Source organism: Mustelus asterias, chromosome 24 (assembly GCF_964213995.1).
Source record: "Mustelus asterias chromosome 24, sMusAst1.hap1.1, whole genome shotgun sequence".
Lineage (NCBI taxonomy): Eukaryota > Metazoa > Chordata > Chondrichthyes > Carcharhiniformes > Triakidae > Mustelus > Mustelus asterias.
In genome coordinates this window covers 17,651,454-17,667,576 of record NC_135824.1, presented here as the reverse complement: position 1 = coordinate 17,667,576, position 16,123 = coordinate 17,651,454, and the positions used below count along the sequence as shown (strand labels likewise).

Below are 16,123 nucleotides of genomic sequence, written 5' to 3'. Positions count from 1 at the left end.
GCCTGGGTTTCTGAGCTGTATTTATTTAAAAGTGAATTCAGTTTATGCATGAATGTGGCTTATTTGGAATGGGGGCAGTAAAATCTAGAAAGTATAAGTTGCTTCCTTTCATTTTAAAATATTTTTCAATTGTTCATGGTTAAGCCTATTCATTTGTTAGTTATATATAAACTGTATTATTAAATAAAGTTTGTTTTATTGAAAACGATCCATACTGTGTTAGTCCTATTCTCGATGCCAAGAAAAAAATGTTGGGGTCTAGTCTGGCTTCCTAATGTAACTTGGGGCTCTGGTCCAGAACCCTAATACTGTGCACCTTAATCTAAACTCAAAAACAGTCCTCTGCAGTGTTACAGCATTTTAAAATTCATTGCAGCCCTATGTCTTTCTCGGTAAAACCAATAATTTGGTATAATCTGTTAATTCAATACACACTCAATAGCTACTGACCCATTAAAGGGCTAATTTGCTCTTCAGACCGCTCAACTTGTTCAGAAGCCAAATACCAAATGTTCAATCCTAACTGGCGTTTACTGTGAGAAAAGTGAGCATGTCACTAACCTTGGCATATATTTACTCGTTTTCCGCCATGAAAATCCTGTTACTGCACGAGGATGTGCCAGATACACAAAGGAAAAATGCACAGCTGTGGAAGCAGTTTTTTCCCCAAATGTTTCTGCGCCTATAACTGCAGACTTCCAGCTAGTGGTAAGATACCATACTTTCAGAAGGGAATCATCCTGCACAGAAAAACAAAAAAATAATTGCTTATGGTGATAGAACTAGAAACAGTAAACATTTACAGAAGTATTTCAAATTGAATTTAATGTTTCAAAGATACAGCTAATAACCTTGGCCGAAATTCTTCAGCCTTGCGTGTCCTGTTACTGCTGCCAGCGAGAACGGAGAATTTGGCGCTCAGCCGAATCTCCATTCAAAGCACGGGAAGCAGAGAATCCCAGCCGCAGGTGAGGTCAGAGAAATCTGCTCCTTAGTTTTGCAGTAATAATTTTAAATTATTTGATTTCAACTTTTTAAACAAACAGTTGATGCTAAAACAAAATAAATGCTTGCTCAATTAGCCAATTCAAAATCTTACTTTTCCTGCTGTTGCAAAGTACTCTCCATCAGGGGACCACTTCATGAGATATATTGGAATAGCAGTCCTAAATGGAGAGAATGAAATATTTTAATGTATGTTCACACAGGTCAGGTTTTAATTGACTGAAGTGTTCTTTTTACTAGTTATGTAATGTTATCACTCGTCTAAAGGTTAATTGTACCAACAAGACATGGAATTTTTGGAAATGTATTAATTCAATTATAACAAATTTACTTAAAACAAGCAAATTTCTTAAGTGCCAAACCTGGCTAAGTGGTAACAATCCCAGCTCTGAGTCAGAAGGTTATGGGTTCGAGTGCCTTTCTAGAGGATTGAGCACATAATTTCAGTGCAAGGAGTGCTGCACTATTAGAGCTGTCACCATTAGGAAGAGATGTTAAACTGAAGTCCCACCAGTTCTCTCACATGGTTGTGAAAGAAACAATGGCACTATTTGAAGAGAAGCAAGGGACTTTTCTCCAATATTTTCCCTCAACAAACCTCATGAAAAACAGATTATCTGGTCAATTTTTAATATATGTTTGCAGGACCTTCCTGCATGCAAATTGACTACTGCATTCCCTGCAAAGTCTATGCTCCAAAAGTACTTTGTTGGTTGCACTGCATTTCATGATGTCCTGACATCATGAAAAGGGTTACATAAATACAAGTTGCAGAATACAAATAAACATTTTAATTTTCTTCCAATATCTTACATGATTACAAGTTTTAGCCAAAATGCTTCTCAGTATTAAAATAATTGCATGAAATTTACTTAAAACACCTTGTTACTGATTTGACTTAATAAAAAAAGTCAAGTCAATATACTATATTTCTCTAGAAAACAGATTTAAAACTACTAGTTGTAAATGGTTTGTGAATTCAGCAATCTGTCACAATAGACTGGCAATCCAGACATTTGCTGGCGATGTCTTCTAGTAAAATATTTCTTTCTTTCCTTTCATTTAAAGGGATCCAAAAACACCTGCTGACAAAGCCAAACCATGAATGTGAGAGAAATGTGCAGTACTAGTTTTAAATAATCAAATCTTAAGTAACTAACCACTAATATTTTTTTAAAAATAAACATTTCCAACCACCCATGTCAATCACAACTATTCAGTTGTGAATATTCATTACCAGGTAATACTATGTCAAACTGTGACCATTATTTGTCAGTTTGGCATGCTTGGGTGCAGCCTAGCAAACAGCCACCGAAAATGTGGGTTTTATCTATAGGTTTGATGTAGTGTCTCAGTAAGAAGTCTCACAACACCAGGTTAAAATCCAACAGGTTTATTTGGTAGCACGAGCTTTTGGAGCGTTGCCCCTTCATCAGGTGAGTGGAGGATTTGGTTCACAAACAGGGCATGTATAGACACAAACTCATTTATCTCCACATCATGATGTAGTGTCAGGAATAGGAGTAGGACTGCTCCACTTGGCTCCATAACAATCTTGAAACTGCTGCAGGTTCCTAATGGGCTTCCCTCTTTCAGGCTATACGTGATGAGGCAAACAGTCTAACATGGATTTATTCAAAATAGGTGAGCTGCTCGTGAATCAGACCTGATGTTGGGTCAACCTCAGCTCTCCTAGTTACAATGTACAAGGGGGGAAAGCAGAGATCCTGGAGGATGGCAGTTGGTGACAGACAAAGTATTGCTTTTCAATTAATAAAAATAACCTTGACCTGACATATCCCAAGATTTCAGGTATTTCATAACTGTTGTAAAATAAAAATAACTTCAACCAAGAATTCAGAAACACAGTACAATAAAACTCAGAGAAGGCAGTCTGGACACAAAAAATGTCAACCTTCCAAGAAAACCAACGAAATATGATTGTCAGATAAGACACCATCATACAAAAGTCCAGCCTAGAGCCTTTTAAAATGGTGAACATCATTCCATTATCTGGAGTAGACAAACCTACCTTACTCATTTTGCATGGATCACAATGAAAGAATAAAATTTAAGAAATTTTTTTGATGGATTCTTACTTGCACTGCCAGATACATTTCCAATCATTTAAATCAGGCTGCAATTTAAATTCCTCAGCGTGACTACTTTCTTCCTCTAGGATGTCACTAGAAGGAGGTGACCATAACTGTAGGTGATCCGTAGCTGTCAATAATTGGTTACCTACAAAAGGAAGAAAGTTACGATAAATGTAAACCTAATTTAGCAATAATGCTGGAGACTATAGATTAGTGACTGCACTCTTTGTAGAGGTAAACAGGTTTCTTTGGATCACTGTAGTAAATGTGAAAGTGAAAACTCAGCTTCAAATCTACTCTGTGGCAGATACCTGAACCAGACAGGCATACAACACTGCCAGATCCCAATGGAACCCTGATAGGCAAACCAGTTACTGACCTGAGATCCTTCCCATTTGTTTCCAAGGAATGTGAAAGGTCCTGCTCAACAAGTAGGACGCTCCTATCTAGGCAAGTAGCAGGTAACTTACCTGCTCTGTGTTTTACATTTTTAAACCCTAAGTGTGCTCTTGCATAACCTTTGGGGCTTCCTGAGACTTAGTACTGTCAAATAATACGCAAGCTGTTTATACTTAGATAACCAGCGTGTGCACTTTGGATTAGATAAACAAAATTTCTGCAGCTACAGAATACCAAGTATCTTGAATCGGTGACTGTTAAAATTCCAACTGTTAAACTGCAGGGTTTCAATCCTAATATACAATCTGTCACCAAGATATCCTGGTTCCACCTGCAACATGGCCTGCCTCTGCTGCATGTGCTCAATGTATTTTCCAGCATTTCCCTTAAAGCACCAAAAGATTATCTTTCTGAAGTCGTGCATGTTTTTTTTTAGGTGATCGCAAGGGGAAAAACAACAAATGCAAAAGTTACAAAAAATATATTTTTAACTATAACAGTTTAGGATTCAAACCTTTTTTAAGCTTAAATAAGCTTAAATCTGGCTGAAGACTGTATTTCAACAATTTCTACCTACATACTTACTTCAAACAAAAACAAACAACATTTCACCGTAGATTCATTTACCTTGCGGGTCCCAAGCCAGGTTGTATGCCATAGACTGAAGAAAAAACTGTCCCGTCTTTTGCCATTGATAGTTTAGGACCTGCAGTTTTCAATAGATTTAAAAACAAATTAAAGCAGTGTTATTTCTACAAGGAAATAAATGAAGCCTATCAAACAAGATTTGAATTTCAATTTTGTTAATCTGTGTTCACCCATATGCATTGAAAAATTATAGGAAATTGACTTTCACAGGTGGCAACGCTTTCTAAAATTCTGTATGCATTAAAAGAGAAACTGACTCCAAAATGCAAATGAATAAATGTTAACCAAAACTCGACTGCCAAGAGTTGGACCTATTATGATACACTATTCTGTTGCACTGCACAACAAGTTTATTTTTTAAGAAACTAAGCAAATTTTGACAGAAGTACCAACATAGTTCTGTCAAACTGCACACCTCATTTATAGCAAGATTAAGGTACTCATTTAAGGTCTGGAAAATACTTTGTTGTTTTGCCAATATCCTGGAAGGGTATGCAACACAAATAAATACAGAACGTGACAACTGCACTATTATACTGCTAAGACTAGGTGCCCTGCCATTTGATAACATCTATATTATTCTCCATCACTCAATCCACAAATTGATTTGAACAACAAGTCATGTAACTGAGCTCTCTGCTCTGACACAAGGCTATGTTGACCTTCAGCAGCTAGAAAGAAGAAATTATGGTAACCAGTCATAGACAACACACCTAATGTACTTTCTTTCTGTACTGCCTTGGTGCCTGTATCTCAGCAATGGCCAACACTGGGCCAAGCTATATTAATTCTCATGCTACAGGTTGAGTGCATTTCAGTTGGAACAATTTCCAGAAAATTTTAGGTAAAAATGATTTCAGGACATCTACTTATGTAAAATAAGTTTTATTTGAAACTGATCAGTAACTTTTAAGATTCAGCAAGATAGAATGTGGCTATAATTCTACTCTTCTACTAGCTTCATTAGTGCTACTTATCATAGAATCCTACAGTGCAGAAGGAGGCCATTCGGCCCATCGAGTCTGCATTGACCATTATCCCACCCAGACCCTATCCCCATAACCCCATGCATTTACCCTAGCTAGTCCCCCTGACACACAGGGGCAATTTAGCATGGCCAATCCACCGAACCCGCACATCTTTGGACTTTGGGAGGAAACCAGAGCACCCGGAGGAAACCCAAGAATACACGGGGAGAATGTGCAGACTCCACACAGACAGTGAGCCAAGCCAGAAATCGCACCCGGGTCCCTGGCGCTGTGAGGCAGCTGTGCTAACCACTATGCCGCCCTCGCAGGTTATGAATGTAGATTAGCAGTGTTGTCAACTGCCATGTCATAGTAAAAGAGAACATAACCATACATAAAATTATATAGATGAATGTGTGGCTCAAAGACCGGTATGGGAAAAGTGGGTTCCAATTCATGGGGTGCTGACACCAGTAATGGGGAAAACGGGGCTGTTACCATTGGAACGGTCTACACCTGAACTGTGCTGGGACCTGTATCCTAGTTAGCTGCATTACCGAGTAAAGGAGAGAGGGTTTTAAACTAAATAGAAGGGAAAAGGAATCAATTTAGGAAGGTGTAGCAAATCAAAGAGTAGAATCAGGAGTCGTATATGTTCTGGATAGGGGGATACCGGTGATGTACTGTACTCAGATTTCCAAAAGGCATGAGAAGGTGCCACATCAAAGGTTATTGCAAAATAAAGCTAATCGTGTAACACGTTAGCATGAAAAGAAGTTTGGCTGGCTAATAAGAGATGCCGACGTTGGATTGGGGTAAGCACAGTAATAAGTCTCACAACACCAGGTCAAAGTCCAACAGGTTTATTTGGTAGCACAAGCTTTCGGAGTGTCGCTCCTTCTTCAGGTAAGTGAATTTGGAAGGCAAACGATATGTTGCCTTTCATTCTAAGATTTGAGTTCAGAAGAAGGGATGTCTTACTGCAGTTATACAGGGCCTTAGTGAGACCACACCTGGAGTATTGCATGCAGTTTTGGTCTCCCTACCCAAGAAAGGACATACCCGCCATAGAAAGAGTGCAGCAGAGGTACACTAGACTGATCCCAGGGTTGGTGGGACTGTCCTATGCGGAGAGATTGGTTTGACTGGGCCTGTATTCATTAAAGTTTAGAAGGATGAGAGGAGATTTGATTGCAACGTATAAAATTCTAACAGGGCTGGAGAGTCTAGACGCAAGGAGAATGTTTTCCCTGATTGAGAAATAGAACCAGGGGACAGTCTCAGGATATGGGGTAGGCCATTTAGGACTGAGATGAGGAAAAAAATCTTCAATTAAAGGGTAGTGAACCTGTGGAATTCTCTACTACAGATAGCAGTAGGCGACATTCAGGTCACTGAATGTATTCAAGAAATAGACAGATAATTTATTTCATTTTAATGACATCAAGTGGTATGGGGAGAGGGTGGGAATATGACATTGAGATAAAGGATCAGCCATGATCATATTGAATGGCGGAGCAGGCTCGAAGGGCCGAATGGCCTACTGCCGCTCCTAGTTTCTATGAGCACTGTAAAAGAAACCTATTGGAAGTAACAGTCTAACAGATCATCTTTCTCCCATTCTTAAGACGACTAAAATGTCAAAAGAGCAGCTGAGTACACTTCATTAAGATCAGTTCCATTTGTTTTGAAACAACGATTAAATTGTCTCAGTGTCAGCCATAAATGATCTGGACCGGAACATCAGTTGAAGTATGATACTTTGAGTTATAGCACAGTAGGAATGAGTCTGCAACTAATGCATTCATCACAGGGCTAAAACTCATTGTCACTGGTACAATTTGTTCAGATTTATCATTATCTTCATTTTCTGCCTCAGAACTCTGTCATTTCAGGGACCCAGCCTCTCTGCTTTAGGCAGTCTATTGCACAATGCAATTAACACAAAGATCCAGGACTCTGTTTCAGATTTGAACATTAGTCAGTGCATAAACCTTGCTGGCTGTTCTTTTCTCTTATACAGCTCTAGCTGGAGGTTACTTGATTTGGAGTAATGGTGATATATCTCACTCAGAATTTTTTCATAAAATTTATTCCAAACCCTTTTTAAAATGAAAACAACATCTGCAAACAGCAGATTTTGGCTCAGAGGAAAATTTTGACTGAACTGGACTCACTAAATCTCTTTTCCCATTGCTTTTTGGAAGGTTCCTCTTCAGGAGGTTTGCTATCAGGAAGAGGTTTGTGTGGTCTCGGCTTACTTCTCATTTACCCATGATTAAATTACAATTTAAACTACAATTCCCCATTCCAGATCTGCCCTTTTCTAAGAAAATTCAAAGGATATAAAGACTTTCTACTGACTTGGTAACACAACTGGTTTAGATCAAAATATAACCTTAAAACTAAGAGTGGAACTGCTAATTTTCTGTATGTATAGTTCTCTATTTTCCAATCTTGCCACATATATGAAGAAACCATAGCTGAAGATAATGTATGATAATATATAATGACAGTTTAAACTTACAGAAAGTTAACTGATAATAACATAACACTTAAATGTAAATTAACAAAAGGATTGCACTGCACTTTTCTTTAAAGGAATAGTTGGGAGTAAGTGGGAATACTTACAAGTTTTCTTTTGTAATGGCTTACAGGTACTGGCTCAAAAATGCAAACAGTGTTCCCATAAGAAGCAGCAATCTAAAAATGACACAATTAAAGCTATTTATTCACTGATCTCACATAATCCTAGTCATGTGCGCTTAAGAGGTCACGCCAATTTCTAGCATTACAATTTCACATCAGTATGCATGGTATGAAATATCACTGAGGTTTAAGATGTGAAATAATCACACATTCCTTATATCTATTTCAAATTAAACTTTCAATGATTCACTCTAATAAACAGTAATTATTTCATTAAGAGAAAAAAAAACATCAGATACTGTGCGCGTTTCTCGTTTGTACTATTGTATAACTGATCAGGAGATAACAGCTGCTGAAAGACATTTCTTGGAGACTTAGCGTGAGAGCACATGCTCATAAATGCAAAGGTTTATATTTATCTTGATTAGGTTGAAATGAAGCAAGCTAAAATTGCAACTCCAATTCCTGGAAATATCATTCAATGCAGAATATCCATGCTGTTGCCAGCAGTATCATGGCAATGTACTCCTACATTTTATGGTAAATTGGGCAGCTCACCATGCTGCTTATAAGGAAAGCCCTTGTACCTGTCACTTGAAGACGAGCCGGCATGATGGTTGGCACTGCTGCCTCACAGCGCCAGGGACCCGAGTTCAATTCCGATCTTAGGTGACTGGGTGGAGTTTGTACGTTCTCCCTGTGTCTGCATGAGTTTCCTCCGGGTGTTCTGGTTTCCTCCCACAGTCCAAGACGTGCAGGTTAGGTTGTTGGCCATGTTAAATTGTCTGAAGATGTGTAGGTTGTGGGGATTAACGGGGTAAATACGTGGCACTTCAGGGATAGGGCCTGGGTAAGATGCTCTGTCAGAAAGTCGGCACAGGCTTGATGGGCCGAATGGCCTCTTTCTGCACTGTAGGGATTCTGTGATAGAAAAGCCGCCAGCAAGGAGGCAGACACAAATTCTCTTTAGGGTGCTAATGGGTCCAACATGATAGAACTGGTGATGGAAGCTATGGTGCAAGTCAATCCACCAGGACATAGCACTCCTGTCTCTTAACATTGAGTGCCCTTTAAAAAGGACATCATGATCCCTGTAGAGCTCGCCTCTCCGGCGTCTTCAGACCCCACCCCTCAAGAGTGACAGTGCAAAACACGCCTCTCCCCTGCTTTTTTTTAAAAACAACATTCTCTTAATGAAATAATTACTGTTTATTAGAGAGAAGATGTGGAGTGAAAACCAGGCTATTTTTCTGGGGAGAAACACGCCGGTTTTCATTCAGAACCCAAGACTTTGCCACTTTTTGGAAAAAGTCTGACCTGTATTTCTTAGATAAAACACAATCATAAAATATACATCAATGAAAATTTAACTGGATTATGCGCTGCATTTAGTACACGTAGAACAGTTCTTTATTACAAAAACCCAAAAACATGATATAACTCTCCATCAATACATTACTGGGAGTAATTTAAAAAAAAACATACCCTGCCTTGCTGAAGGGAACATTCCACACAGCCCACTTGGATATTTCCATGCTTAGCGCCAGGGATGATCTGAACACATTCAAAGTCACTTCCAAGAATCACTATGTCGCATCCCGAGGCATATGCCTAGGAAAGCAGAAATAACAAGGGACAATGAATGAACCTCATAATGTTTGTTATCTAAATGAAAGCTTCGTGAGATCAAGGGAGAAGCTACAAGTGAACAAACAGAATTAATTTAACAACAGGAAACAGGATTGCGATGATAACTGAAGTTAATCACAATGACAAGCCACACTTAGTATTTACAAAACTTTCAAAAAATTAAATTGGAGACATATTTCTGAATGTGTGTTGTTATTGGTACACTCGATACATATGCTGATCAAATCCCTATGGTGTAGCTCACAGATAAAAATACAAGGTAGGTCTCTTCCCCACACCTTCTTTCAATTTCTACCAACTTTACATTTTTTTTGTCCTTCAGTTCGCCTCTCATGATTTATTCTATCTTTTCATTGGCTTTCACACAATTTCTCTTGTTCATCTCTCTGCTATAACCATTTTTTTCTAACAGTTATCTCTTTCTGTAACTACCCTTTTTCTTCTCCTCAATCACTATTGTATTCCCCACTACATCTGTACGCTTCTAACATTGGAGTAAATTTTCCAGTCCCTCCCGGCACGGGAATCATCACAGGTAGGACGGACAATTTGACATTATTTAAAGGTCCATTGACCTCAGGTGGGAATTAGTCTCGGGGCAGGCACAACCGGAAAAATTCCACCCATTAAGTTTTCAGTAAATAGTCAGCAAGTCAGACTGCATATGTAGGGACTGAGTTACCTTTTCAGGTTGTTGATCTTTCATGAATGTGAAATATTAACCCTGTTTTTCTCTCTCCACAGATGCTGCCTGATCTGCTGAGTACTTCCAGCAATTTTTGTTTTAATTTCAGAGTTCCAGAATGTGACATTTGTTTTATCTTGTTTTCTGATTTACTTAGTTTGCAACTTCTACATTTTAAAAGTAACTGGAGCTATATTCAACAAATGGTTAATCTACCTGTTCCAAAGTTGAGCAAGACTATCCTTTATTTAAATCTATAGCTTTTGAAGTCTCCAGCAACCTGTTATGCTGGGAAAGATGACATGGGGTAAGGTCTGAAACCAGGGAGAGTGTTATTTTAATCAGCTTAGAATCATTGAAAATATACTTCAGAACATCAGTAAAGAGTGAGAATAATGCACCAGTTCATATATAAAAAGTATTTTAAAGCACAAATATTCAGCTTAAAAGAAATACAACAGTAAAGACCCGTTATTAGATTTGCCCAGTACTTAGTTGCCAGCTGTTTGCAAAATATCTACTTTTCCCATCATTAATTATTGTGCAAAATTGAACTGTAAATTAATCTGACATATAAATGATAGTGTTATATACAACCCCAGTAATTTTATACAGCATCCTAAGACACACATAACACTACCAAAACACATACAAATATTGTTCCTCATCCAGATCAGTTGCTGCACCAATTTTAAGCAAAGATTCAAGAGGAACAATGCTGTACGGATTCTTGGCAGCAGACCATAACTAGCTCTCTTCAGACCAAGAACTGCAAAGTTAATTTATTTGTTACAGTCAATAAGCTGCAAACCTTACCCAAAAGACTTCTTATGGCCCTTCAACAGAAGTATACAACATTAATTCTGTGGCAGGTTATACAATACCAGTGATTCAGGAATGATGTCAACAATACAAGGAGCTGGAAAATTGCCAATCCAACTGATGTGTTTGGAATGTAGACCTGCATTTAACAAATCCTAACTTTAATTTAATGCAAATGGGATACAATCGCACATCATATTCCATATAAACAAAACACAAACATACGAATTAGGAGCTGAAGGCCACTCAGCCGTTCAAACCTGCTCCATCATTCAATAGGACCATGGCTGATCTGATTGGAACTTGAACCTTATATTTTTGCCTTTCCCTTTCACAAGAATTTATCTAGCTCTGCCTTAAAAATATTCAAGACTCTACTTCCTCCACCTTTTCAGGAAGAGAGTTCCAAAGATTGTCATCCCGATGAGAGAAAAAAAATTCTCATCTGTTTTAAATGAGCAAGCTCAAATTTTTAAACAGTGACCCCCACCTCCACAGTTCTAGATTTTCCCACAACCACCCTGTCAAAACCCATCATGATCTTAAAGGTTTCAATCAAAATCACCACTTACTCCTCTAAACTCCAGTGAATACATGCCATCCTTTCCTCATTAGACATTCTTCCCATTCCTGGTATAATCTAGTAAATCTTCTCTGAACTACTCCGAACACATTTATATCTTTCCTTAAATAAGGAAAGCATTACTGTACACAGTACTCCAGATGCAGTTCCCCCAGTGTCCTGTTCAAGGGAAGTTTAACCATCCCAATTTTACAAACAATTCCCCTCACAATAAACGATAGCATCCCACTAGCTCTCCTAATTAATTGCTGTACCTACATATTAGCCTGTGATTTGTTCACTAGACACCAAGGTCCCTCTGAATCTAAGAGCTCTCACCATTTTTTTTATTGACAAAACAGACTATTTCACATTTGCCCACATTATACTCTATTTGCCAGATATTTGCGCAATCACTTAACCCATTTCCCATTGTAATCTCCTTATGTCCTCTTCACAATTTATTTTCCTTCCTACCTTTTATGTTGTCAGCAAATTTAGCAACCAGACCTTCTGTCCCTTCATCCAAGTCATTTATATAAATTGTAAGAAGTTGAAGGCCGAGCACTGATCTTTGTGGTACACCACAAGTTACATCCTGTCAACCAGAAAATAATCAATTTATGCCTTCCCCCCATTTCCTGTTAGCTTGCCTATCTTCTATCCATGCCAATACATTATCTTTACACCATGAGCTTTTAATTTCTGCAACACCCTTTAATATCACCTTATCAAATGCTTTCTGGAAATCTATGTACAGTTCATCCATCGGTTTCCCTATATTCACAGCACATATGATTCCTTCAAAAATATTGGTTTAACATGATTCCCCTTTCACAAAACAATGTTGACTCTACCTGATTATCTTGACTATTTCTAAGTGTTCTGCTATAACAATCTTATTAATAACTTTTAACATTTTCCCTATGATGAATGTTAAACTAACTGGTTTAGAATCCCTACAATGCAGAAAAATCTTCTCACCTGCCACCCACTTTTGTGCACTTATATCCTTTCTCTTTCAGTTTGATTACTGTCTCTAACTTTTTTCGTTAACCATGGATACTGGGTCCTCTCCTTGGAATTTTTCCTTCTCATTGGAATGTATCTATTTTGTATTCTGAAATATCTCTTCAAATGTCTTCTACTGCATTAATGATGCAATCCTTAAACTCTTTAATTTGCCTGTTTATTTCATGCCTCATAACTGCCTTTATTTACATTTAAAATAATAGTCTTGAACCACTTTTTCCCCCTCAAACTGAACGTAAAACTCAATCATATGTTTGTTACTACTTGGTATGCTTTAGTATGTGCTTAAGAAGGTATGCTCATGTCAAGTATTGATTTTCACCCATCAGCTGGAAACAGGAATTGGGTATTTTTGAAAAGACAGATCTTTTGAAACAGACTGAAGTGAATTCAACCTACATCAAGACAGCTGACGCCAACTTACATTCCAACTCCATGGCAGAGACAGCAAGTCTACAAGTACATCACAATGACACTTCCTGAGATTTGGGAGCAATCTTCCTTCCTGTCCTATCATCGAGGCCTATGGAAGCAACCGACGGTATTCAACTGCTGAAGTCTAACCACTCAAAAGATTAGTTGCTTGTGTTAGGGACCAGATCAGAAACTCCCAAGTATATTATGAGGATCACCAGAACCTAACGTTTACATTTGGTTTTGGCAGTCAGGTGAGCATAAGGTATTTCACTCCACGTATGAATCAAGTGACCCATTAAAAAGTTTTTATCAAAACAAACATTATTTAAGAACACAGATAGAACATAACAAAAATAATTAGCATAACTTTGCCAATTAAAATATTTAAACATGACAAAGTATAATTCTTGACAGCTAGCTATCTCTATTGTTCCAATATATAGATATAAATCCCTTCTTTAGAATCAGTAAATATAGAAAACCAAATATGCTTACGTGGCTACTAGATTTCTGGCCTTTTGACACCCGAGTGATCCAGGCAGATACTTGTCTTCTAATTCTCATGCAGCAACTTCTGGAGAAAGTTCAACCCCCAAGCAGCAGAATCTCAGAGAAAGAGATTTCTTTCCAGTCTCCAGTTGAGACTCCAAATGACCAACTATTGAACATCTTTTATTTCTTGCAGACTCTAAATTGGCCAACCTATCCACCCCTACTTTGTAATCGGTATTTGTATGTGTGAATTTCGAGTTTGTATGTGCATATTTACGATCAGAGCATGTAAACACAGTTAAGTACTCATGAATTAGCAAATGTAATCTTTTCAAACAAAAACCCTGTTGCAGTCAAATGAGGGGGGGGGGGGAGAATTTACACTCCAGAGAAAAAGGGAAGCCATTCGACCCCTCCGACCCCTCCTCATCTGGTCATAACAGTATGCGGTAGACAATGTCCTCAAAAATAAGGTTTATAGAGTCAGGCGCACTGCTACCTTTGAGACTGTCTGTACTTCCTACGTGCAAAGCTAACATTGCTGCAGGCGGTTGTACAGACAATCAACATTAGGAGCTATATTCAATATAGTACAGAAACAATATAATTAAATTCAGCACTACACATTAAACTGCACTATCCATTGAATCAATTCCTCGCACAGCGCACTTGAAATTCCTTTTAAACGGTTGTGCATAATAGATCATCGGTGGTGGGAGGAGTAAGAAATTGCACGTTTAGTGCAAATAACAGGTCATTGCTGAATATTAGATGTGTCTTGGGTGTTTAACCAGAGTAAGAACAAATCAATTTTTGCATTTTAAAAACATACACAAAATTTAAGAGAGGCAAGGGAGAATGATAAATGTTAGCAATATATCCTTCCAAAATGCTGAATAACAGCCTTAATGTTCTACATCATTTCCACACTGATTTCAATTCAATTCTCTTCCATTAATATCAAATTCCATTTGGCATTAATAACACTACAGGCTAAGGACATTGACACAGCGGCACAGTTGCAACTACAATTCCAGCTGCAATTGGGGATTGGGGATTGGCTATCCGACAGGAAGCAGAGAGTCGGGATAAATGGGTGCTTTTCTGGTTGGCAGATGGTAACTAGTGGCGTGCCGCAGGGATCGGTACAGGGGCCTCAACTATTTACCATTTATATAGACGATCTGGAGGAGGGGACTGAGTGTAGGGTAACAAAGTTTGCAGACGACACAAAGATAAGTGGAAAAGTGAATCATGTGGAGGGCGTAGAAGGTCTGCAGAGAGATTTGGACAGGCTGAGTGAGTGGGCGAGGATCTGGCAGATGGAGTACAACGTTAACAAATGCGAGGTTATTCACTTTGGAGGAAATAATAACAATTGGATTATTATCTAAATGGAAAAAAATTACAACATGCTACTGTGCAAAGGGACCTGGGGGTCCTTGTGCATGAGACGCAAAAACCCAGTCTGCAGGTGCAACAGGGATCAAGAAGGCAAATGGGATGTTGACCTATATCGCAAGGGGGATAGAATATAAAAGCAGAGATGTCTTGCTGCATCTGTACAGGGCATTGGTGAGGCCGCAGCTGGAATACTGTGTGCAGTATTGGTCCCCTTATTTGCGGAAGGATATATTGGCCTTGGAGGGAGTGCAGAGAAGGTTCACCAGGTTGATACCGGAGATGAGGGGTGTTGATTATGAGGAGAGACTGAGCAGATTGGGTTTGTATTCATTGGAATTTAGAAGGCTGAGGGAGGATCTTATAGAGACCTATAAGATAATGAAGGGGCTGGATAGGGTAGAGGTGGAGAGATTCTTTCCACTTAGAAAGGAAGCTAGAACTAGAGGGCACAGCCTCAAAATAAAGGGGGGTCAGTTTAGGACAGAGTTGAGGAGGAACTTCTTCTCTCAGAGGGTGGTGAATCTCTGGAATTCTCTGCCCACTGAAGTGGTGGAGGCTACCTCGTTGAATATGTTTAAATCACAGATAGATGGATTCCTGATCGGTAAGAGAATTAGGGGCTATAGGGATCAGGCGGGTAAGTGGAACTGATCCACTTCAGATCAGCCATGATCTTATTGAATGGCGGGGCAGGCTCGAGGGGCTAGATGGCCTACTCCTGCTCCTATTTCTTATGTTCTTAATTTCATCACAGGTTAGAAGGAAAGATCTCTGTCCCTCACCTTCAGGATTCCTATTCCTCAAGCACTTTTCTGACAATCTTCAACATCTTTTGCTCCAATGAAAAGCCAACATGTGACGACCAACATATGAGCTAAATATTGCAATTGAGGAAAGTTTACAAACTTCGAGTTATACTGGATGGATATCATCACAGCTCATCAATCTTAGTTATTGGTCAGAACTTAAACTTTAGTGGAAGACTAAAACAGAAAGTAGTGGATTGCCCACCCATTACGCATCCTGCTCAATTTTACCCTTCCTTGTGGTTGATTGGCAGGGGTGGGGGGCAGACCAAAGTTGAAAGTTCCGCTCACCAACTAAGACTCAATTTTCAACTCAGTTCAAATTTTAACCATATCACACTGAAATAATTTGACTGCACCTCGTTTCAGCAAGGATGTTAATCTACTCTTAATCTACTCTCGCAAAATTAAATCATCAACATAGATAATATAATTACTTTAACACAAATGAATGCTGCGAGATCAGAGAACGGCCTGCAGCAACATTT

The 16,123-nt window shown here is 38.7% G+C and overlaps 1 protein-coding gene across 4 annotated transcripts in view; it reads right to left on the bottom strand.

Moving 5' to 3' along the window:
* The window catches only part of dmxl2 (Dmx-like 2), a 143,694-nt gene that overhangs the window by 108,889 nt on the left and 18,682 nt on the right, over positions 1 to 16,123 (bottom strand). For all 4 annotated transcript variants that reach the window (XM_078241347.1, XM_078241348.1, XM_078241350.1 and 1 more), the window contains exons 2-7: positions 9,251 to 9,376; positions 7,748 to 7,819; positions 4,128 to 4,206; positions 3,105 to 3,246; positions 1,100 to 1,166; positions 562 to 740 (exon numbers count right to left, since the gene is read on the bottom strand). In XM_078241347.1, coding sequence (XP_078097473.1) covers positions 562 to 740; positions 1,100 to 1,166; positions 3,105 to 3,246; positions 4,128 to 4,206; positions 7,748 to 7,819; positions 9,251 to 9,376 — 665 coding nt within the window. The remainder of the gene's footprint in view (positions 1 to 561; positions 741 to 1,099; positions 1,167 to 3,104; positions 3,247 to 4,127; positions 4,207 to 7,747; positions 7,820 to 9,250; positions 9,377 to 16,123) is intronic.